At 41.9% G+C, this 23742-nt stretch overlaps 1 protein-coding gene across 1 annotated transcript in view; it reads right to left on the reverse strand.

Annotated features, from left to right (window-relative positions):
* Positions 1–23428, reverse strand: part of LRRIQ1 (leucine rich repeats and IQ motif containing 1) — a 187922-nt gene extending 164494 nt beyond the window's left edge. Inside the window, exons 1-8 of the mRNA XM_073327613.2 lie at positions 23352–23428; positions 19307–19440; positions 11312–11423; positions 9401–9495; positions 8002–8119; positions 6308–6537; positions 4867–4941; positions 3110–4342 (exon numbers count right to left, since the gene is read on the reverse strand). Of these exons, the coding sequence (XP_073183714.2) occupies positions 3110–4342; positions 4867–4941; positions 6308–6537; positions 8002–8119; positions 9401–9495; positions 11312–11423; positions 19307–19438 (1995 nt within the window). The 5' untranslated portion in view covers positions 19439–19440; positions 23352–23428. The remainder of the gene's footprint in view (positions 1–3109; positions 4343–4866; positions 4942–6307; positions 6538–8001; positions 8120–9400; positions 9496–11311; positions 11424–19306; positions 19441–23351) is intronic.
* Between the last annotated feature and the right edge of the window lie 314 nt (positions 23429–23742).

The raw sequence follows: 23742 nt of genomic DNA on the forward strand, positions 1-23742 counted from the left end.
AGAGATGGTTTGTCGTTCGCCCTCCTGTCTCTTGATCAGGAGAAGGCGTTCGATAGAGTAGACCACGGGTACCTCCTGAGCACTCTGCAGGCGTTTGGGTTCGGACCTCAGTTTGCGAGTTTTCTCCGGGTGCTGTATGCCTCCGCGGAGCGTTTGGTTAGGCTCAACTGGACCCTGACCGAACCCGTCAGCTTCGGGCAAGGAGTGCGGCAGGGGTGCCCCCTCTCGGGCCAGTTGTATGCTCTGGTGATCGAGCCTTTCCTCTGTCTCCTCCGCAGGAGGATGACAGGATTGGTGCTGTGGGAGCCGGAGCTGCGGCTGGTCCTGTTGGCGTATGCCGATGACTTACTCCTCATGGTCCAGGACCCGGGCGACTTGGCGCGAGTGGAGGCTTGCCAGGCCATCTACTTGGCAGCCTCCTCCACCTGAGTCAACTGGATCAAGAGCTCTGGCTTGGCGGTGGGGGACTGGCGGCAGGTAAGCTCCCCCCCACCCACGCTTCAGACCATCCGGTGGAGTGTAGGTCCACTGCTCTATCTCGGCGTTTACCTTTCCGCCACGCACCCTTCCCCGCCGGAGAACTGGCAAAATTTAGAGGGTGGGGTGATAGAGCGGATCTGGAAATGGACGAGGCTACTCCGATGTCTCTCCCTCCGAGGGAGAGCACTGGTGCTTAACCAACTAGTCCTGTCCATGCTCTGGTACCGGCTCAACACCCTGGCACCGGCCTCGGGTTTCCTGACCCACCTCCGGAGATTGATTCTAGAGTTCTTTTGGTCAGGAATGCACTGGGCCCCTGTTGGAGTTCTTCATTTACACCTGAAGGAAGGAAGGCAGGGCCTGAAGTGTCTGTACACTCAGGTCCGCGTTTTCCGCCTCCAGGCCCTGCAGAGGCTCCTTTATAGTGCAGGTAGTTCGACGTGGAGCATATTGGCGCACACCTTCCTGCGCCGCTTCCAAGGGCTCCGATACCACCGGCAGCTCTTTTATCTTTGTCCGAGAAGTTTTCTGCGAGACCTCTCCGGGCTGCTGGTCTTCTACCAGGACCTCCTCCGGACCTGGAAACTGTTTCTAACAACCAGGTCCGTGGCGGCCACCATGGGAGCAGATCTCCTCATGGAGCCCCTGCTACACAACCCCCAGCTCCGTGTGCAGGTGGCGGAGTCCCGCTCGGTGCGCAAGAGATTGGTCCTGGCGGAAGTCACGAGGGTCGGAGACCTCCTGGACTACAACCGGAGAGATTGGCTGGATCCCCTGACGCTCGCTTGGCGCATGGGGCTCTCCAGCCCTCGTACCCTCCGGTGCGTACTTCAGGAGGTGAAGGCTGCCTTGAGCCCCACTGCTCGGGCTTATGTCAACCGGGCCTTGCGCGAAGGTGCACCCCACCCATCCTCTACGCCAGGCCTGCCGGACCTTTCCATTGGGCCCCTACCCTGCCGATCCCAACAAACCCCTCACCCTTTCACTGCAAGCCAGCTGCATGAACTGCAGCCGGTCAGTTTTCAAATCGCACCACGGAATTATTTGTACACACTCACGCTTCACACCCTTCATGCCCACACCCTGGTGTCCCGCCCCGATACAAAGTGGCGGGACCTCCTGCCACCCTTGGAGGGTGAGCAACCTCGGTGGGCCAGCCTGTATTCCATCTTGGTCCCGAGGCCCGTCAGGGACATCAGTTGGCGGCTCCTTCACGGAGCTGTGAGCATGGGCGTGTTTCTGACACGGTTTACCCCCATCCCGGATACTTGCCCTTTTTGTAATGTGAGGGAAACCCTGGCGCATGTATATCTAGAGTGTGCCAGATTGCAGCCCCTTTTCCGGCTCCTCACAAATATTCTATTGCGCTTTTGGCTTCATTTCTCCCCTCACCTTTTTATCTATACACTCCCCATCCGTGGCCCCACAAAATCGCGAGACCTCCTGGTTAACCTCCTCCTAGCCTTGGCTAAAACAGCCATTTATAAAACCAGAGAGGGGAGGTTGGCCCATGAAGCGTCCTGCGATTGTAGGGCCTTTTTCCAATCCTCAGTACATTCACGTATCTGAGCGGAGTTCCTCTGGGCGGCGTCCACCGACTCCCTTGACGCCTTCGAGGAGCGGTGGGCGCTGTCCGGGGTTCTCTGCTCGGTGACCCCATCTGGTTCCCTCCGTTTGACCCTTTGATTGAGGGGAAGAGTGAGAGATGCCAGCCCCAGCCATTGCCGCTGTGGATACCATCATTACTGTCATCTAGGAGGGGTCCTATAATACATGGGTGTCTACCCCCCCACCCCTGAACTGCCCACCCCACAGCCATGCCCATCTTGCCGGGCACTCTCAGGAGAGGGATAATCGGTGACACTGGGTGCGGCACTAGGTAACTCGAGGGGATGGAAGACCACGAGTGTCGAGGAAGCTCCTCCGCTCTGGGCCCAGGCTAGCCTGAACACTTCTCTCCCCTGAAAGCTGTTGTGTTATACCTTCGGTTTGCCTTGTTTTGTTGCATAGTTTGTTTTGTTTTCTTTGGTAATTCTTTGTAAGTATTACAAATGAAATTCTTTTCTGTTTCAAAAAAAAAACAAAAAACCCTTCCCTGTTACCTTACCCAGGGAAAAGGGACCTGCTTAGCCTGGGGCTAATGTATCTGCTTTCTTTTTCTCTCCTGTAGCCATCTGACCCAACCCTGTCACAGTTGATAAAAGTCAGATGACAATAATACAAATATGTGCCAGTCTCTTTTGCATTAAAATAAACTATTCTGCAGTTCTGGGCCATTTTATCAGTGTGAATCACATTTTGATAGAGACATGGTCTTATGCACCACTTCCTATCCCAGTCACAGAACATCCTTGTTTCAATAAAGCAATTTCTTATATGGAAAAATAATGTTAGGAAACTATGTATTTTCAGCTGTTACTTAATGCCGTTTAGCAGCTGAAAACAAAGATTCAGCACCACAAGAAGGATTTCCAAAAGCACTCAACATTGGCCTCATTGTTTTCCCTTTGAAGAAGTCAATGGGAAAACCAATTAGGCCAACGCTGGCAGTTTTGAAAATTCCACCTCACGTGTCCAGTCAGCTCTCACGTAAATCACTGCTTAAGAATTACTTACAGTATTTAGTTACCTGTTGGAGGGCTTTCCAGGGGCCACACTGAATAATCATTTCTATACTTAATGGAGGCATCTTACTAGCTGAGGTTTTTCTTGGTCTGCTTCTTTTAATGACTTTCTTTCTTTGGTTTTCCCTATAAATTTTAGACCAGGGTTTACACGTTGTCATCCACATTAGCCTCTTCTTTTCAACATCATCAAGCAGTGTTAGTGGCCTCTCAAAATACTTAATTACACTCTCACTTTTGTCCCAATCCTCAGCAACTCCCTCTTGAATTTCCTTCATCACAACCTCTGCTGTTTTAATTGTTTCAAGCTTACACGATTGCATTTTGTGTTCACTGTTCCTGTTCTCTGGCTGGGCCTCCAAATTCCACTGACTGTTGTGCATACTGTTTTCCTTATTTGAGATTGCATCATTAGATACAAGAACAATGGCTTCTCTATCCAGCATATTTGTATTTGTATTTTTATCAAGATCTATAGTTTGTAGGGAACTTTTTCCTATATGTGTCATCACATACCCATCTTCATTTTCATTACTTTTTTCACGAGACTCTTCTTTCTTCTCAGAGTTTGGTGGTGTCTGTTTTCTGTCTTTTGGATTCTCCAAATTATTTGCCTCTTGTATCTTTCCAACATGTTTTTTTTCTGGTTTCTCTTCCTCTTCTTTTATTTCCAGTATCTGTTTCTTCTGCTCCTTTTCCTGTTCTCTTAGGTCTTTTAGATTTTCTCTCTCTTTTTCTTTCTTTGTATTTTGTGTGTCTTTGTCTCTATTTTCTGTATTTATTGCTATTTTCTCTTTTTGTTTTGCTCCTTGTTGCCCTCTAGGTCCTTCTAGTTGCAGGCTTTTTTCTCGTTCAAGCCTCAGACTTACTTTCTTCTTTTCATATTCCTCACGTCTCCTCATCTGTTCCATATGAGCTTGTCTTTCTATTTCTTCTTGTCTCTTTCTCACCTCTTCTTTTTGCTTCCTTTCTTGCAGCCGTCTCCTCATTTTTTCTTCTTTTTCTCTCTTTTCTCTCTCCATTGTTTGTTGCAGTTCCTTCTTCCTTTTAATTTCTGCTTTCCATTCTTTTAAGATAGGAGCATATTTTCTGTACACGATAAATGCTCTAAATCTAGCTTGGATTTTCACAGCTGCTGTATTCCACTGCTCTGCCAAGTGTTGTCTTTCTTTTGCTTTCTGCTCTTCAAAGGCCCTTTTTTCCTCTTCTATTTGCAACTGTAGTCTTTTGATCAATTCCTGTGCCAAAACGACAATGAAAATACATTTTATTCAGCATCTGAATTATTGAACTCTTCCTTAAGATGTAATTGTAATATGTGAAACAAGACAGACATATATTTATTCTTAAAAGGTATTTTACTTTCTGCTAATATGGTTTCTTCTACATTTCTCCAGGCAAGTCTGGACACAGGATTGTCTTCTTATCAGTACATGGAGACAAACTCCAGTTTGTAAAGTTGGCCAAAAGTTTTGTTTAGCTGGAGAACTTGAGAGCTATTTGCAGATGCTCAAACGAGAAGAGAAATGGACTGCTCAGCCAGAGTTAACCCTCTTAAAAGAAGGGCTGCTTTCACAAATTTCAAAAACTTTTTTCTTTTTTAAAACCACACACAGGTAAACTTTCTTAACACACATGGTATAAATCATTAAATTTGATTTAAAACACTATGTGTTTTCCTTCATAACAATGAAAGTATCTTTCAAGCATAGTACAATAACATTCAAATCCTTTTTGACAAAAGCTCATGTGTACAAATTACCTCATGTTGCCTAAACTTCTCTCTCCAAACTTCCTTTTCTTTCAGTAACTCATCTTCCATCATAGCTTGTTGCTGCTGTATAACAAGTAACCTTATATCAATTATTTTAATATATTTCATTACGTAACTCACTAAAATCACAGCTGACTATAAAAGTAGCATTCTCCAAAGATCCACTTATTTTGTGCTGATACCTGAAATATAATAAGCAGTCAGGTTGGTTGAATCAAAACAAAACAAACAAACAAAAAACAGTAGCTAAAAACTCAGATTCAATGTCACCCATTTGGTCATACCTTGAAAGACAAAACCAGGTCAGCAACTTGGTACTTTACTTTACTTTGGAGATTTTGAAGAACAAGATGGCAGTTATTTACCAATCTATTGTTGAGAATTAAAAAAAAGTGTCTATCCTTATGGGACATGAAGAGACCCTTCAAAATGCATACAGGCTAACTGATGCAATTATGTCTAAGTCTGAAACAAATGCACTGACAGAAGTGTGAACTACCCCCATTAGAATAGTGTATAATTCTGAAGTTCATAAGCTCTTTGAAGAAGGAACAATGTCTCCTATGGCTACATGAAAATTTTAGACCAAAACAGTTTTGACAGAAAACTGGGGTTTCGATGAAATGAAGTTTTTCACAAAAAAATTCACAGTAAACAGAAATTTTTCATCAAAAAAGCAGATTCCTCAACACCAAAATATTTCAGCCTGAATATTTAGGCTGAAAACCAAAAAAATTGAAATCAGATACCTGAATCAGGTGTTTCATAGGAGCTGTAATTCATTTTTCTTATGCCCTCATTCTTCTCTATGGCCTGAGATCCCCAGCCAGACTACATCTTCCATGATGCAACCACTTCACTTCACTATGAGGGAACTCTGGTGCATTGGGCAGGCATAATATGACCAAGGAGAACAACATAAAAAGAAAAGAACTGGAGCACAAGAAACAGAACTACAAATCCCAGGAGGCACCATAGCAGTGTTTGACTTTCAGCCAAAATATTTTGTTTTGGATTTGTCACCAAAAAGTTGGAAAATTTTCCATGAAAAAGTCCTTTTTATGAGTTGCTCTAGTATCTATCTTGTTTCTGTACAGCATCTAGCACACTGGGGTTCCATTCTTGTCCAGGGATTTTGGCTGATACCATACTATAAATACTTACTAATAATGATAAAGCCTAACTATGACAATTTAAATGTCAGCTTTGTTAAGTAGTTCACAGCTGATCAAAACAGGGACGAGAGACAATCAATACAAAGATCTACATGATCTATTCTCAGCAGTATTTCTCTTTGGAACCAGAAGTGTGGGGATGTGCAGAGATTTGAGAGGGTACTTTTTTCCCCTCTCTTCAGCATTGATCTGTATGTTCAAGTAGTCCAGATAAATAAAGGGGTATGTTGTACATGTCTTTGTTAAAATGTTACCTTATGAAGCACCTCTAACTTCATCCTTTCAGCCTCAAATTCCTCCAGATATAGTTGCCTTCTTTTCTTTTCCTCTTCATTTTGTTTTTCCTCTATTTCCCTCTCAGCTTTCAGCTTTTTCCTTTTCTGGTCTTCAAGTTCTTTTTGTCGCTCCTCCCAAAGCTCAAATTCTTGCCTGCACCTTTCCTCTACTTCATGGTAAGTAAAGCTAATGGTCATGTCACAATTATCTACAAGAATTTAAGCAAACACACTTTTTAACTAAAAGTCTCAGCTCACAGTAATTACTTATCTGAAATCATGAAATAATTTAATGGATTGAAAAGAAAACAATATGAGTAAGATTTTGTGTTTGTACAGACTACAACTTGAAGCCCTAGAGCAGGAGTTGCTGCTCCCGGGGCTGAAAAAGCGCTACGAGCAGAACGTGGCAGTCCATGGAGCTGATCTATTATGGGCTGCCTACAAGAGCTGGCACTGCACAAAATGCCCACAGTTCTATAGGCCTACCCACTCCAGCCTAAGGATCTGCCACAAACATACATGCCCACTATGCCAGGATTTGTAAGGAGGTCTTAGAGCAGTCTTACCCATGGAGGCACCAGGGCAATTTTCCCTTAGCCACATAGGGGCTTTTAAGGCCTCTGTATTCTACCACAGTAGAATACAGAGGCCATTTTGGAGGGTGACATTTAAAGTGAATAGTCTATAAAACAAATGATCAGTGGCCACAATAGAACTTCCATTTGTGTTCATACTATGTTTTGCATGGAGAAACAAGAGAACTGACACATACAAAGTTTATTTGCACTCAATCTGGGCATTTAAATTGGATTTACTTACGCAAAAAAACTGCATGTTCAGGTTGTGTGTATTCACACCAAAGCCACATTCTGCAAATGCAGCCCTTAATGTAACCCCCCCCCCCCCCCCGAAATTAACAAATATTAAGATTGGCTAAGCATACTTAAAAGGTCCCAAAATCAGAAACTAGGCCAAATGTACAAATCAGCAAATGAAATTAGCTAACAAACTATATTACTTAAGTCATTTGTGTATAATGCCATTTAAAATAAACTCATTATCAAGACTTTAGAAAGGAACAAGAATAAGAAGTTAAGATCCCAATCCTACAACTGGATAAATGCAGCTATCTGCCTAAGTAGCTCCACTTCCAGAATCAGGTTTTAAATCCCATTGTAACAGAGGATCCATCTTTCTGAGTTGCCAGGGGGTGCTTGACCGTTGCTCCATCCCAGGCCCCACCCCCACTCCACCCCTTTCCCCAAACCTGCACCCCGCTCTGCCTCTTCCTGCCCCTGCCCTGCCTCTTCTCGACATGTTCCGCCCCCTCCCCAGAGCGTGTCCCACCCTCGCTCCTCCCCCAAGAGCCTCCCGCACACTGGCAAACAGCTGATCCACTGCAGGTGGGAGGCGCTGGGGGCGGAAAGGGAGAAGCTGATCGGGGGGGTGGAGGGGGGAAGAGGTGGGCCTGCCAGTGCGTGCTAAGTACGCACTATTTTTTTTTTCAAGCCCGGAGCACCCACAGAGTTGGCACCTATGCATTGTAATATATATTGTACTGGACTGCCTTAACTATTCTCATCAAAAGGACAGAGCAGAAGAAATATTTTATTCAGCGATATTAGTATGCACTAATTAGCAGCACAAATAAATTAATATTGTTTGTTTACCTGTGACAGAGTGCTCATCAGCAACCACACTGCAAGTTGTATCTTCATTGATGGGTTGACTATTACTGTCCGAAGTTGCACTGGTCTGCAATTCTTCATTTTCTATTTCAGACAGTATCTGTATAAAACCAAAACACATTCTCATGATGAAATGAAATGGGATGAAGCTATAACAATCCAGAACGTTTCAGATAAAGACTTTGGGTCAGGGACTTCATCTTCATTGTCCAGAGTTTAACAATCTAGGGGCTCTGATCCCTAACTGCAGCCTTTAGGCAACAGTATCACACAATTATATTTAAAATTAGAATGTTATTTTCTAGAGTAAGGAATATTTGGAGCAGTTCCCAAATGATTGTAGTGCTTTCTTATATTTTGTATATTGAAAGGGAAATGGTCAAAATATATTTTTTGTAAGAAATTGCACAAGTAAATGCAAGTACCATATGTATAAATTAATTCTACTATGACATTAAATACATGGCATTGATCACACAGGGAAACTGAAAAAAACATTATTTGAAAACAACACTGCATGGATCACATCTTCTAATTTTTCTTCCCTTGTTCTTCACTGCCAAGAATTGATCTACTCCCGCTACGTATTGACCATCTGCACAGTGTAGGTATAGTTCTACATTTGTGATATAACCACCATCACAGTAAATAATTGTGCTGTCACAAACAGGACGGTCACAAGAAAATGCTCTCTTAATGTAATTAAATTTCATATTTTATACAGTGCTCACTGGTAAAAACAGGGAAACAAGTAAAAGGTGGTACATAAACAGAACTGAACTGTTTTTAAAATATAGGTTCAGGTTTTCTAAGGTACCTATAGAGTTTGGCAACTGAATACCACTGAAATTCAATGGAAATTATGTGCCTAACTCCATGAGTCGGACTTGAAAATTCCAGTCATAATTCTTTTAACATTTTCCCTGAAACAGCAAAACCTCGTCAATAAATGAATTATGTTAGTGATCTCATAATCCTAATAATGAGAAGAAACAGACAATGGTAAAATAACAGATAAATTTAAAAATGAACACTATAAAAATGTTATATGATAAAAATGACATTTTGCCTCTGGATTAAATATGAATAATTGATAGACCAAGTCTATTATAGTCATTTAATGTTCATCCCCACCACTTAAGACATTTATACCAAATGTTATAACTTCATGATCTGTGGACTAAGTATATCACAGCCAAGGACCCCAACCTGCAAAACCACATGCAAATGCTTCCCCTTATACACCACGTGCACCACTAGTCCCATGGGGACTACTTAGAGTGTGTAAATTTAAGCATGTGCATTGGTCATTGTGAGATTGGGTCCAAAAAAGAAACTGATTATCTGAATCTATTATAAAGATGGTTTAAACATAGAATACCCTCTTCTTCAATGCATCTGGATCTTCATTGTATTCAGAAGCCAACTCTGCCAAGTACTCTGAAGCTGGGCTAGAAATTACTCGATAGATATCACCTGAGGAGGGAAGGGGGAGAAAAAGTCTTAATCTAAGTAGTATAATTCTGGTGAATGCTAGTTCCCTATTATCTGTCCATAAAATCCAAAATCAGAAACACAATGCGTTTGTGCTTTAAAAGCGTACACCACAGGTACTATTTTAAGAAAAACACCAAATCCACTCAGACAAGAAGAGGTCCAGTTAATATTAATTAAATCTAATTAATCTACGCTAATTAAAGCACTGGATATATAGAAATAAAATATTAGAGTAAAAAAAAAAAAAAAGAAAGAAAATCTATGGCAACAGCATCTATGCAAAGAAAACTACTCCACAAGACAAGACATATTTAAACATTCTCCAGTAGTAGGAAGTAATAAGTGTGCAGTGGTTACTTTTTTAGAATAAGAACTGTGACAAATTGAAGCTTCCCTAAAGGACAAGGTAAATAAGTAAGCATATACATAAATTATATTTAGAATATACATAATTCTTATTACTGAGAAAAATGGAAGAAACTTCCCCTGAGGATGAATAGGGAACACTTAACTTTATTCAGAAGAGGTCTCAACTAAATGATGTGAAACCTGGAAACTCTGACTAAACTGGGATTTGGAGTCTCAACAAAGTAGGGTAACTTAGTAACAAAGAGATCAGTCTTTGAGGTGTTCAATTACCTCAGCTCCCACTAATTTCAGTGGGAGGCAGGAGTGTTGAGCACCTCACAAGATTGACCCTAACCAGAGCATGGTCTAGAGAGGGTGAGTACTACTATTTCAGAGAACAATCCTGTGAGAAGACCTGCCAGCAGTGGCCCCAGGTGCAAAGATCCACCCTAGCAAATGCTATTTCTGAATTAAGTCTTTAGAGATTACAAACGTTAAACATGTGTGGTGGGGTGGGGATGCGGGGGGGAAGAAAAAAGAAAAAACTCATGATTGACCTGAATAGTCTGGAACAGTGTTTCTCAACCTTTTTGATACCAGGGACTGGCTTGCTGCCTTTGAAAACTGTGTCAGGGAGATCTTAGGGGCTGGCACCAGTCTATGCACCGGTCGTTGAGAAATACTGATTCCTTGTGGTCCACAGAATTGGGGCTTCAAAACACAAGAAGGGAAGGCACATTATGCATCACTCTTCAGCATCCCACAGCAATGAAGTTAGAAGTGACTGTGGTGACATTCTGGAGCCTGGATGGTTTCCCAGTAGCAGGGTAGGAATCAATTATGCAGGATATGAGGAAGGAATTAAGGATGGGATTAAGACAAACTTCAACTTGTCTTTTATACAGCACATGTGTAAAATGCCTTGGACTTCCATCTCTGCAGACCATCTAACATTATGCAGAAATTTTAGAATATCCTTGTCTGAATCAATGAGTCAGAAAAGAATGCAGATTTTAAGAACTCTTACAACAACAGAAACTTTTCATGCTATTGTGAAGGCTAGAAAAACAACACCACCTCAAGCCATTGGCATTGCAGTCTATAAACTATTAACCAAGATTTCCGTATCACTGAACACAGTCATATTTACTAGCCAATCCTTTGCAAACTGTTTTGTAGTAATAAAAGTGATGCATACCATACTATACAGGACCTCATATTTTCCAGACTACATGCTACATTACTTAACGATAATCAGAGAACATCTGAAAGAGTATAGGAGCTGCAATACTAGGTGATGAGTTAAAGTTGGTGCAATAGGTTTCATAGTTTTGTTGCATTTGACGATTTATGTTATATTATGGATGGTTGTTAGTTTGGTCTGCACTGTCAATATGAGGGCTTGAGGGGGCACATCACACATACATTTATTATAGTCATAGCTTACTTGTGGTTTTTTCATCTTCCAAGTCTTGCAGTATAAAATTTTCAGCATTTTGACTTCTGTTCTTCACAAAGTTTAGACAGTACAGAACTGATTCTGGTAATTCATCTGAAGTCTAGAAGTAAACATTATTTTAAATTAAATTCTGTATGTTCATCTCTCTGTGAAGACCACAGGCAAACCCTTAACATTCTTAATTAAAGTCCATGGGTCTGTCTACATAGCTATTTTAAAAGCACTAGCCAAGACTATCTACCCAGGTTGAGAGACTCATTCCTGGTTCACTCCAAAATGCTGTGTAGACATACCGTATGCATCCCTCACTAAAACATTAGTTTTTTAGTGAGGGACACACACTCCCTCCCACAAATCATGTATTTTTTCAGTCAGGCCTTGTTTCATTATTGTGTCACTCATTATTTGACAGTCATTTAGATTTCACAGCAATCTAATTACTACTGCCCTCTAGAAGCATCTTTCTAATTGATATTGTTTTCTTTGTTATTGGTTTGATCCAAGTTGAACAAAAGGACAAATAATTCAATACCCACGTCCTCAGCAAATACCCTAATCACCAGATTACAGAGTCAGTCTCTCTCAATCTCTTCTGATGGAACTGTTCTACTTATGATAAATTTAATATTCAGAGCGCCAGCTAGAGAATGAGGCTGTAGCCTGGTGGTTAGGGTACTTTCCTGAAATGTAGGAGACCAGGAGATTCAAGTCCCCAACCCTGAGTTGGGAACCCCTGGTTCCCTACAGTCTATGCAAGTATCTTAACCATCAGGCTTTCAGCTGTCCTAGGGTGGGTGGGTCTCTCCCTCTTTCAAGCGCTGGACCTGAAAAACCTCCCAATGAAAATTTCATCAACACCAATCCATTTCCACAAAACATTTCAGTTTTGACAAATCAACATTTTTGGTGGGGCAAAATTCTCATTTATGTTTTTTTCAGGCAGCTCTACTATTTAATAATTTATCATTTCAGTGGATGGAAGCAAAGTGCACTAGGTTGGGAACAGGATGCTTCTGCAGGGATGGAAATGAAAAGAACAGAGGAGGGGGGGAAACAAGGCAGAGATCACAGTGGCCTGAAAGGGAACAGATTTTCTTCAGAATGATGAGCATTACAAGAAGGCACTGAACAAGTAATAAATAACTAAATATTTAGTTACTACATAAAGGCAACATAGTCTCCTTGATCTCTGTAAAAACTTCTTACTGACATTAGAGAGCATTCCATTGTGCATCTAGGGAATGTATAGTCCTGAATTTATACCCCAACCCAGGGACATTAATTAACCATAGAATTTAGCTTTCTCAGATGAGCCTGCAAATGACATCTTTGCTCCCACTGTACTCCATTTCACTGGTACTCTACTCTATCCACGACTACATAAGTCACAGGCAGAAAGGCACAGAGGAGCAACCGGAAGCAGAGGAGTGAACTCAGTTCTGTGGAATATCATCAGCAGATTGCTCACCTGGCAAGAGAGACCTCACCCTCATTGTTCAGAATTTTTATTTGTTTTTCCTCATTAAGGGTCCCGATCCTGTGAAGAACCCAGTGCCTTCTGAGAGCTGCTGAGTGTCAATGTCTTTTTATATCAACAGGAGATTAAGGTAATCATCATAATTCAGGAAGCACTTAGTACTCAGAGGCCCTGAACATTGAGAGGTCCTGACATTCATTATTCTAGTGGGAGTTGTAGGTGCTTAATGACTGTCAGGATCAGGCCTTATGTTTTTAAATAGATCCCCACTGGCCAATGCTCTAGGAACTTTCTGCCAATAGGCAGCGGCAGTTTACAAAGACAAAAGGTTCTGATGATGGAAATAACACAATGGGTCCTTGAGATTACAGTCATAGTCCAAAGACTTTGAAGCAAGGATGCATTCCTACAGAAAAGTGGTAGCAGAGAATAAGTGATGGTGGGAGCAGGAAGCCAAAAGAGGTGCCAAAGGAGAGCAATAAAAATGTTTGTTACCAAAAACACATTTATTTCCATGATCATATATTGGTCAATAAGGAGTAAATGAAGTGATTTAGATTTAAAAAAAACAAACAAGTGAAAACAGAGCATTAGAATGCAAAGTGTCAGACAACCTTAACAGGCATCACTACATGCTCTGCTCCTATGAGGACTGACCCAAAACTCAAACCTAACAAAGTAAGGTTGAAAAAGGTTTGGGTCAATCTCACTTGGGCTTTGTTTCCACATTCCTATACACTACCGACATCATAATTCAGATATAAAGAAGTGCTGCACCAACCTCCATAATTTTTACCTTAAGAAATTTCCTGAAATTCAGTTTAAACCTTTATTTTCTCAGTTTCATCCCATGATTCCCAGTTATAATCTACTGGATCTACCTTTAGCAACTTCTCTGTCTTCATATTTTTTACCCTCCAAATAACTTTTTCCAACGACTATATGTACTTAAATTACTAAGGTCCTGACCCTCTGTGTAGGTGGACCCCCGAGCCCATGGAGAACTGACTTTAGGATTGAGGGCCTACAAGAAGACAGTATGCAGTTCTGTTAATCTTTACACATATATTAATCTATTTTGTCCCTTACTTCTCCCCCTCCCCTCTTAGCTCTTTTCTGAATTCCATCCAGCTGATTGACATAATTCTGGTATGTAGGTGCCTAGAATAGCATGCAGTATTCTTGGTGTTCTTGAGGAACTTTCTGATTTTGATGAGGTTGGAAGTACTCCAAGAAAATGAATAGTAGGACTTGGTGGTCTAGAGTAGACCAGACTGTTTAGTCTGGAGAAGAGAAGACTGATCGGGGACATAATAACAATTTTCAAGTACATAAAAGGTTGTTACAAGGAGAAGGGAGAAAAAGTGTTCTTCTAAACCTCTGAGATAGGACAAGAACCAATGGGCTTAAATTGCAGAAGGATGGTTTAGATTGGACAGTAGGAAAAACTTCCTGTCAGGGTGGTTAAGCAGTTGAATAAATTGCCTAGGGAGGTTGTGGAATCTCCATCATTGGGGATTTTTAAGAGCAGGTTGGACAAACACCTGTCGGTGATGGTCTAGACAGTGCTTCTCAAGCTATCTGATGTGGGGGACCGGCAATTTTTTTTCCCAATGTGTGCGCAGACTGGCAGCCAATGGCTCACGGACCAGCACCGGTCCGCGGACCACCACTTTGAGTAGCACTGGTCTAGATAATACTTAGTCCTGTCTGGAGTGCAGGGGACTGGACTAGATGACCTCTAATGGTCCCTTACAGTTCTATGATTCTATGAATACTACATATAATTATAGGCATATACCAGAATTATGTCTGTCAATGGAATGCAGCGTTGTTGTAGCTGAGTTGGTCCCAGGATATTGGATCATTTGCTGTTGATGGAAGGTACAAGCTTTTAGCTTCTTCCTCGGGTATGGGGAAGGTAACCAGGTATGGGGAAGGGAATGTCTGCAACACCGTGGTTACCTTCCTCATACCAAAGAAGAGCTCTATGACGCTAAAAGCTTGTACCTTCCACCAACAGAAGTTGGCCCACAATAAAAAGTATTACCTCATCTACCTTGTCTCAATCAACTGGACAGAATTCAGAAGACAGCTTAAAAAAAGCAGGGAGAGGGGGGAAACTAAAGGGATTAATTTATATGGAAAGAATCAAAACTCGGGAAGTATTGTACAAGACGGCTTCTTCTTGCAAAATTTGCAAGCCAAATTTTTAAGACCAAAGATTAATTTGGTTAACCATCACAACTTTTATCTATCTTATCACCTTTTAAAGTTCACCCATCTTTAACATTGAAAGGTTCTGTCAAAAATTACAATCCACTGGAATCTGATCTTGTGACTTCAGCAGAATGCCCGACCTACCAATTTGAGTTTTCTGAAAGTCAGGTTGCAACTCATTCTATATCCCATAAATAGCTTTCTTTTAATACATACCCTTTTAAATACACAGTTCACAATAGGTATTTCTTTAATATCAGTTTATTTCAGGGGCTTATCTGTCACTTCAAATTTACATTTTCATGGAGCTCAATTAATAGGAGGATACATTTGAAGGAGGTTTTCCTCCAGGGAATAAATATTAGGAAATAGCATATTAGTCATCTAGACTCTCTCATATCTCACAAAAATCAATTCTTTCTTTTTTTTTTTAAATAAAAATCAGATTTTTTTTAATTTAAATTGGATTTTTTTTTATAAAAATGCTTTTTTTCCCCTCAAAAAGCAATCTAAAGATAGTTTTAATTAAGACACATTATAGCTCAAAGATATCTCATCATGGAATAGAGATTATAAATTCTAATTCTATAGTATGAGATAATATATTAATGTAATGTTTAAGAAAAGTTTTGTAAATGAGTTCCAATTTTATGGGGTTCCAGGGGCTTCTGTATAGATTATTTAGGTTAATCTTTCTATCTATTCAATGAGACTCAGTGCTCAGTCTAGAAGATACCATCAGAGATGCTTAGTTACTTTGGCCTGATCTACACGAGGGTGGGGAAATCGAAGATATGCAACTTCAGCTACGAGAATAGCGTAGCTGAAGTCGACGTATCTTAGATCAACTTAGAATCACTTACTTCGCGTCCTCGCAGCGCGGGATCAACGGCCGCCGCTCCCCAGTCAACTCTGCTTCCACCTCTCTCCGTGGTGGAGTTCTGGAGTTGACGGCAGAGCGATCGGGGATCGATTTAATCACATCTAATGTCTATCGATCCCTGATAGATCGATCACTACCCGCCGATCCAGTGGGTAGTGTAGACGTGGCCTTTTGTAGTTCTCAAACTGGATTTGTGTCTCCAGAGATAACATGCTTGTTAACAGCAAAAATGTTTTTTAAATAAATAGATAAATAATATAGAGAGGTGAAAAATAACAGACCTCAACCCTACTGTCCCTTTGCAAATTTGTGTACACAGAGCCAATCCCTTACCTCTTTCTAAGAGACTGCAAAGTTTCAAAAAGTTCCAATGAATAGAAGATTGTTGGGGGCAGAAAAGATCTGGACAAGGAGAAGTCTGGAGATAAATGTGAGGAGGGAGAGACAGGCAATAGAAACAAAAGTGAAACTGTTTGAGCAGCATATTCCAGAAGTCTTGAGGTCTTTCTGAGTGTAACCTTCATAGATTTGAGATCTACCATACCATTCTCTCACTAGGAGGAAAAACCTATAATGGCAGCAGGCCATAAAAGAGTTCCAGTTTGGAAATATTTTAATGAAGTTCCTCTACCTGTGGGTAAGACAGGCATGCGTGAAAAATGCAAACAGTACAACAAAGAAATGCAAGGCCTGGTTGTCCGAATGAAACAACATCACGAGAAGTGTTCCTTCTCAGGAGGAAGCTGCATTGAAGATGATGAAAGGAACATGTCTGAACATGCAGGATCTTCAGGTCGGTAAAATTTTTTATTTCATACTTCTTTCTTAAGGACTGCCTGTCTTCACTCTGGACTATTCTTGAATTCTCATGTTTGAGCAAAAAATATAGTTGTTACTCTATGGTACTATCATTTTAGACGCAGTTTGATAAAAAAAATAAATAGCTGAAATAGGCAGATCTTCCTTTTATAATTTCACCTTTAAAGTAGTATTGAGTGTCAGTGAATGCAATGAGTAAATGAGCAGTATGGTAATAATAATTAAATAACTACTGTACATTGACTTATTTTGTTTAGGAGAATCCATCCTCAATTCCAGGATTCTGAAGACTATCCACCTTCAAGATCACCATCATTTTCCCATAGTTTCAGAGTTATCTGCCAATGATAGTGTTTTAGTCACATCATGCATGTCACATAGCCACAGTATGCAAAAAGAAAAAAAAAATTCTCCTTCGTCCATAAACAACCATAGATAAATTTGTGATAAGAATCAGCAGATTACAAAAAGAAGTAATTGATGAAAAAATTCCCCGGTTTGTTTATGCAACAAACTCTCCTTTCTGTATGATTGAGAACCCACACTTCATTAACATGGTTCAGTCATTAAGACCAGGATACAGTCCACCCGATGGAGCAGATGTCGCAGGCAAATTGCTGGATAAGTGTATGAAAGAGAAATTGAGCAGTGTGCAAAAGGTCTAGAGGGTGAAATTGTTCACCTGAGTCTTGATGGGCGGATGTCCTCAATGATCCTGTTGTGTGTGCTTGTGTGACAACAGAAGAAGCGGATGTCTTCCTTACAGAAACAATTGATACCTCAGGAAATGCACACACAGCAGAATACTTACAAGAAGTAGCAGTAAAAGCTATAACAAACTGTGAAAAACAATTCAAATGTCTAGTACGCAGCTTGGTCACAGACAGTGCTGCAAATGTATCCAAGATGAGAAGAAATTTAGAACACAGTCCCCAAGCTAATAACATATGGTTTCAGTGCTCATTGGATGCACCTCCTAGACAAAGACTTCAGTGTTCCAGAAATAAAGCCTAATGTTGAAATTGCAAAATACTTCCGTAATAACCACTTTGCAGTAGCTGCTCTGAAAAAAGTGGGAGGAACCAAGCTAACTCTCCCACAAGACTTGCGATGGAACTCAGTAGTGGACTGTTTTGAGCACTATATCAAGAACTGGCCTAATCTGATGACAGTTTGTGAACAAAATCATAAAAAAATAGATGGCACTGTCACAGCCAAAGTTCTCAACCTTGGGCTTAAGAGAAATGTTGAACACATACTGAGTACCCTAAAGCCTATTTCTGTCGCCTTGAACAAAATGCAGGGAAACAGCTGTTTTATTGCTGATGCAGTTGAAATCTGGAAGGAACTGAGTGAGATCTTAATAAGAGAAATATGCAATGACAGAGTTAAATCACAAGCATTAAAAAAACGAACAGGACAAGCACTATCTCCAGCTCATTTTCTTGAAAATATTCTCAATACTCAGTACCAAGTCAAACCTTAACTGCTGAAGAAGATGAGTTGGCTATGAAATGGACATCCAGCAATCAGCCCTCCATAATGCCAACTATAATAAACTTCAGAGCAAACCATTCAAGAAATATATGTTTGCTGATGATGTTTTAAAGAAAGTCACACCAGTGAACTAATGGAAGTCACTTAAGCACTTGGATTCAGAGACTGTTGAAGAGATCATCTCACTTTTAATAGCAGTAGCTTCTTCTGCTAGTGTAGAAAGAAAAATATCTTCCTTTGGACTAATTCATTCCAAATTGAGAAATCGTTTGGGACCTGAAAAAGCAGGAAAGCTTGTTTTTCTTTTCCATATTATGAACAAACAGGAAAATGAAGGTGAAGAAGACTGAGTTAGCTGCAGAAGCCAATATTTTAAGTTTTTCATGTTGACCTGGCTGACATAGTTGATTTGAAATATTTTTTAAAAAAAAGTTATTTTAACAAAAACAAACCTGATTTTATAAAAACTTGAATGTTTAAATTCAAAAATTCATATGCTTGTTTTGTTAAAATATTATATGTTTGCTGTTGAAGAAAAAAATCCAGAATACATATTGTTGTTGTTTTAGTTAAATAAAACAATTTATATGTCTGTCTGTTGATGTTCTCCTCCTAATACATCATGGCAAGAAAATCCTCCAAATATTAATGATTAACCTGTTGAATTGGAGATAGTTCACCTCCCAATGACTTCATAAATATCTGTTTCAGTTACCTTTGGTAAATGAAATAACCAAACAATCATTCATTTATTTTCTGATATATCTGTAAAACTAATCTGAAAAGTTTTCAAAATAAATCACTTTAAAAATGTATAGTGTGTACCTTCTAAAAATGAAACCTACATCTATCTCTGAGTTGTGAAGAATATGTATTAAGGTTATAAAAACCAACAAGAATGTACTTTTATGTAGAAATCCATGATTAAGTTGAGTCTTCCTGACTAGTGATTTAAATCAAATCCACCCTATAGTACACTTCCAAGTACCTTAGAAAAGCAGGAATGCAAGAGGACTCCACAAAAGACACACATTTGCCATGAAAAGTAAAGGAAGTACTCTCCCTCCTGTTTCCATTAAACACTTACTGTTTCACCATCACTCCAAGCTTCTGCTGATAAATCAGTGTTGAAATCATCCGCTTCAAGGGAAGTAACACTGATTCTGCTCAATTCTATATTTATTTCTTCTTCAAGTTTTACATCATCATCATCTTCCATAGCTTTCCATAATAAAATTGTAACAGCAAAAAAGGAAAAATAAAATGGAATACATTAGTGGATATTGACAGGTTTCAGAGTAGCCGTGTTAGTCTGTATTTGTAAAAAGAAAAGGAGTACTTGTGGCACCTTAGAGACTAACCAATTTATTTGAGCATAAACTTTCATCAATGAAGTGAGCTGTAGCTCACGAAAGCTTATGCTCAAATAAATTGGTTAGTCTCTAAGGTGCCACAAGTACTCTTTTTCTTTTAGTGGATATTGTATTTACTGCTAGATTTGTGGCAGTAGTAGGTATCTCAAAAAGCTCTAAAACAAAACAAAAAAGCATCCATATCCACAGTAAGGCTCCAACTATGACAAGACTTACATGAACACTTAACTTTAGACACATGAGTAGTCCCATTGATTTGTCCCTTTAATTTGTAAATTTAAGGTTTGGCTGTACTGGGACCTAAAACTCTATATTTATCAATCTGTTGAGAGAGAAGGATGCACACAAATAATAAAATATATTACCTTGGGCCCTGTTGCCATGAACATTTACATGTGTGTAACTTTAATTGGCTTCAATGGGAGGAACTACTCAGATGAGCAAAGTTATATGAGTTTAAGGGTATATCTGCACTGGAAAAAAAGGTGTCCTTAACTCAGGTTAGCTAACTTGGATTAAAATAGCAGCAAAAACATGGCAACTCCAGTTAGCAGTTTAAGTTAAAGCCTAAAGGGGAGCCTAGGAATGAACTTGAGCTGCTAACCAAGTTGCCACAGTGGTGGGTAGACCATGCTAATTTATTTATATGGCAGTACACATATCTGTGGTTTCCTATCAACCTTCAAAGGTCCACAAAGAGCATTACCTTCAATCACTGACCGTATTAAACAAAACACAGTAAACATGCATTCCCATTTGGCCTCAATTTAGTCAGCTATGGATTTAGAGCAAGGGTGGGCAAACTTTTTGGCCCGAGGGCCACACTGAGAATAGAAATTGCCTGCGGGCCATGAATGCTCACAAAATTGGGGTTGGGGTGCAGGATGGGGTGAGGGCTCTGGTTGGGGGGGTAGGGGCTTCAGGATGGGGCAGAAATGAGGTGTTCAGGATGCGGGAAAGGGCTCCGGGCTGCGGGCAGGGGAGTGGGCTGTAGGGGGGCGGGGGGAAGGGCTCTGGAGTGGGCTGGGGATGAGAAGAGTTTGGGGTGTAGGAGAGTGCTCCGGGCTGGGACCAAGGGGTTCGCAGGGTGGGGTGGGGGTTGGGGTGCTGGAAGGGGCACAGGCTCCAGCTGGGGGTGCGGGCTCTGGGATGGGGCGGGGGATGAGAGGTTTGGGGTGCAGGAGGGTGCGCCAGGTTGGGATTGAGGGGTTTGGCAGGCAGGAGGGAGATCAAGGTTTGGGCGTGGAGGGAGGCTCCGGGCTGCAGTCTCTGGGCAGCACTTAACTCAAGGGGCTCCCAGAAGCAGCAGCAGCATGTCCCTTCTCCTGCTCCTACACGGAGGTGCAGCCAGGTGGCTCTGCACGCTGCCCCGTCCGCAGGCACCTCCCCAGCCGTTCCCATTGGCCGCGGTACTCGTAGGAACCAGAGGGGGGCCATGCCGCTACTTCTGGGAGCTGCATGGAGCACCCCCCAATCCTGCTCCCAGGTTGGAGTGCTGGAGAGGGGCAAGCCACAGACCCCACTCCCCAGTGGAAGCTCAAGGGCCAGATTAAAAGAGCTGGCAGGCCGCAGTTTGCCCACCCCTGATTTAGAGTATGGGCAGTGCATGTGGATCTCTATTTTTTAATAAAGAGAAAAGGAACTTCACAAGATTATCCCAACTACACACTTTACTCTCTAACAGGAATGAAGAAAAACAATACAACACAGGAAAGGGTTTGCTTAATAGTTTGAGATAAGAAAAGCATCCCAGAACAGCCTATTCCTGTGGATTCGGCAGGAGCTGCTGTAACCCACACACCTCCTGCGTGTGGTTCTCTATCCTATGTAGTAGCATTGAGACCACTTAGAGAGATTTTAATGAGTCTGCTACTGTCTTAGCTAACAATCACATGCGGTAGAGGCTCACATATTCAGCTCCAGAGGTCCCAAGTTCAACCTTGCCATTACATTGCCACTTAGGATGAACAAAAAAGCATGCCAACCCTATCCCCTTTCCTATTGGTACTATTAAGCATAAACATAAATAATCAGTATTAATATGCCTTTCATCTGTATACTTTACACTAGTTTACATATGAAGGCTAAGATAGATACTGCCCAAGAAGTGCACAGTGAAATGGCACACCGGATACAATATAGCGTACTTCGGGAGTTGAGGTTTTGGGACAGGAGAGCTGATTTAGGGAAAAAGGTCTTTTTAAGGTGAGGAGGAGCTTGGTGTCCTTGGGCCATTCTGATTCTATTTTTATTTTAAATTTGTGTACGTTTAGAATGTGTCTGATAACTTCAGTGTGTATATATATATATTATATAAAAATACAAAACCAATCCAGAATGGCTAGAGGCCATTTACGTGGCAAGCCAGATGGTACCAGTAGGGTTTTGAAAGTTTGAGCTAGAATAACTCATACATCACTCTTTTCATTCCTTAGGAAGGATACAACAGAAAGTTTAGCAAGATTGCTTAGGGCTTGTCTATACAGGCAAAAAGCCTAGAGTAGCTTGTGTACATTAGCTATTCTTTCTTAATTTTCTGTGTGGAGGCTCTTACTCCGCACTCTTAAGAGTGCGGAGTAAGAGCCTCCACACAGAGAATTAGGCCTGGTGTACATGTATTAGATTAACCTAGCTATGTTGTTCAGTGCTATGAAAAGTTTCACATAGAGTGAAATAGTTAGGCCCTGGTGACCTTCCATCTTGAAGAGATGGGTTAACCACATCACCAGGAAAAACCCTTTATCAACATGGGAAGTGTCTATGCTACAGCATTACAGCAGCTGTGCTGCTGTAGTGTAGACATTGCCTTAGTGCAGAGTACTTACTGTGCTTTAAATTCACACCCTGGTTCACTGCACCCTAACTTCCCCCACATAGACAAGCCCTTACATTTCCTCCTGATTTCAGGTTTCACAAAGAAAACAAACCAAACTTTAAAAAGAGCACTTAGGGAGGGTGGAGAGGCTGCATCCTGGGATTTTACACCATTAGGACAATTTTTAAAGCAGACAGCACTTATTTAAATGTGGGACTGCTTCACGCAGATACATTCACGTGCAGCAAAATCCCTCCGCCCTCGACTCCATCAACGCGACTGCAGCGCTAATCGCGATCACGGGTAATATACTATCATCTTGCCAACCCTCATTATGGGCTCAGGAGTCACATGCTATTTGATGTTTTTTTTTCTGGCAGACCCAAGCGGCTGGGTGGGTTCCAGAAGCTCAGCCTTCACTTAAAGACAAAAAGCGTCTCGTGGTTCGCGCAGAAAAGGTTGGAGTGTAAAGAGCCACAAGGCTCAGGACCAAGAAGGCAAATACAAACAGCAGCCAAGTTATTACGTTAAAGATATCCAGGGGTTCAAGGCAGGTGCTGGCAAAACAGCCCCTCCCCCGGAGGGGGTGAGAATCACACGGGAACAGGCAAGGCTCTCAGCCTGCGAGAGAAGAAACTTCCCTTCCAGGCAAGACTGGGCTCCCCCCACCACAGCCGCCTGGGGCCCGCCCGGCTCATTTTCTTTCGAGAGGTCCCGCCCAGGACTACAACTCCCAGAATGCAACAAAAAAACACCCTCGCAGACCCTACAGCTCCCGGGCGACAAAGATCGGCCCGACCAAGCCCCTGTGCATGCTGGGAGTGATAGTTCTCCTCCTCCTCCCCATCCCCGGCGGACCAGCCGCAGCCCCCAGGATCTCGCCGAGCAGTCCCCGTGGATTTCATGGAGCTGGTCGCCTCCCGTGGCCGGTGTCAGGCTCCTACCCGGGCCTCGGCCCTTGGAGACGCCCCGATCCTGCAGCTCCGGGTCACGCAGACCTCTCTACAAACCCTCCAGCTGCGCACGCTGCGGTGTTAAACAGGAAGCGTAACCATGGCACCGGCAGACTGTGGGCCGGGCCAAGCCTGTGCTACGGCACGCCGGAAGGGACGAACCTAGTGAGCAGCGCTCGCTTTGCATTCCAGCCGGGGGAGAGGAGGTGAAGGAAGAGAGAAACGTGGTTGCAGGCTCAGGGGAAACCCTCTATCACCAGCCCCGCTGGGCTCCCGTTAGCAGCTCCCACCCGCCTCCAGCTTGAATATTATTTCAACCCCCCATTATTTTCTTACACTGATTGGCCTGTGGCATGGGAAATAGATTTGCCAACCCCAGGCA

This window comes from Lepidochelys kempii, chromosome 1 (assembly GCF_965140285.1).
Source record: "Lepidochelys kempii isolate rLepKem1 chromosome 1, rLepKem1.hap1, whole genome shotgun sequence".
NCBI classification, from domain to species: Eukaryota; Metazoa; Chordata; order Testudines; family Cheloniidae; genus Lepidochelys; species Lepidochelys kempii.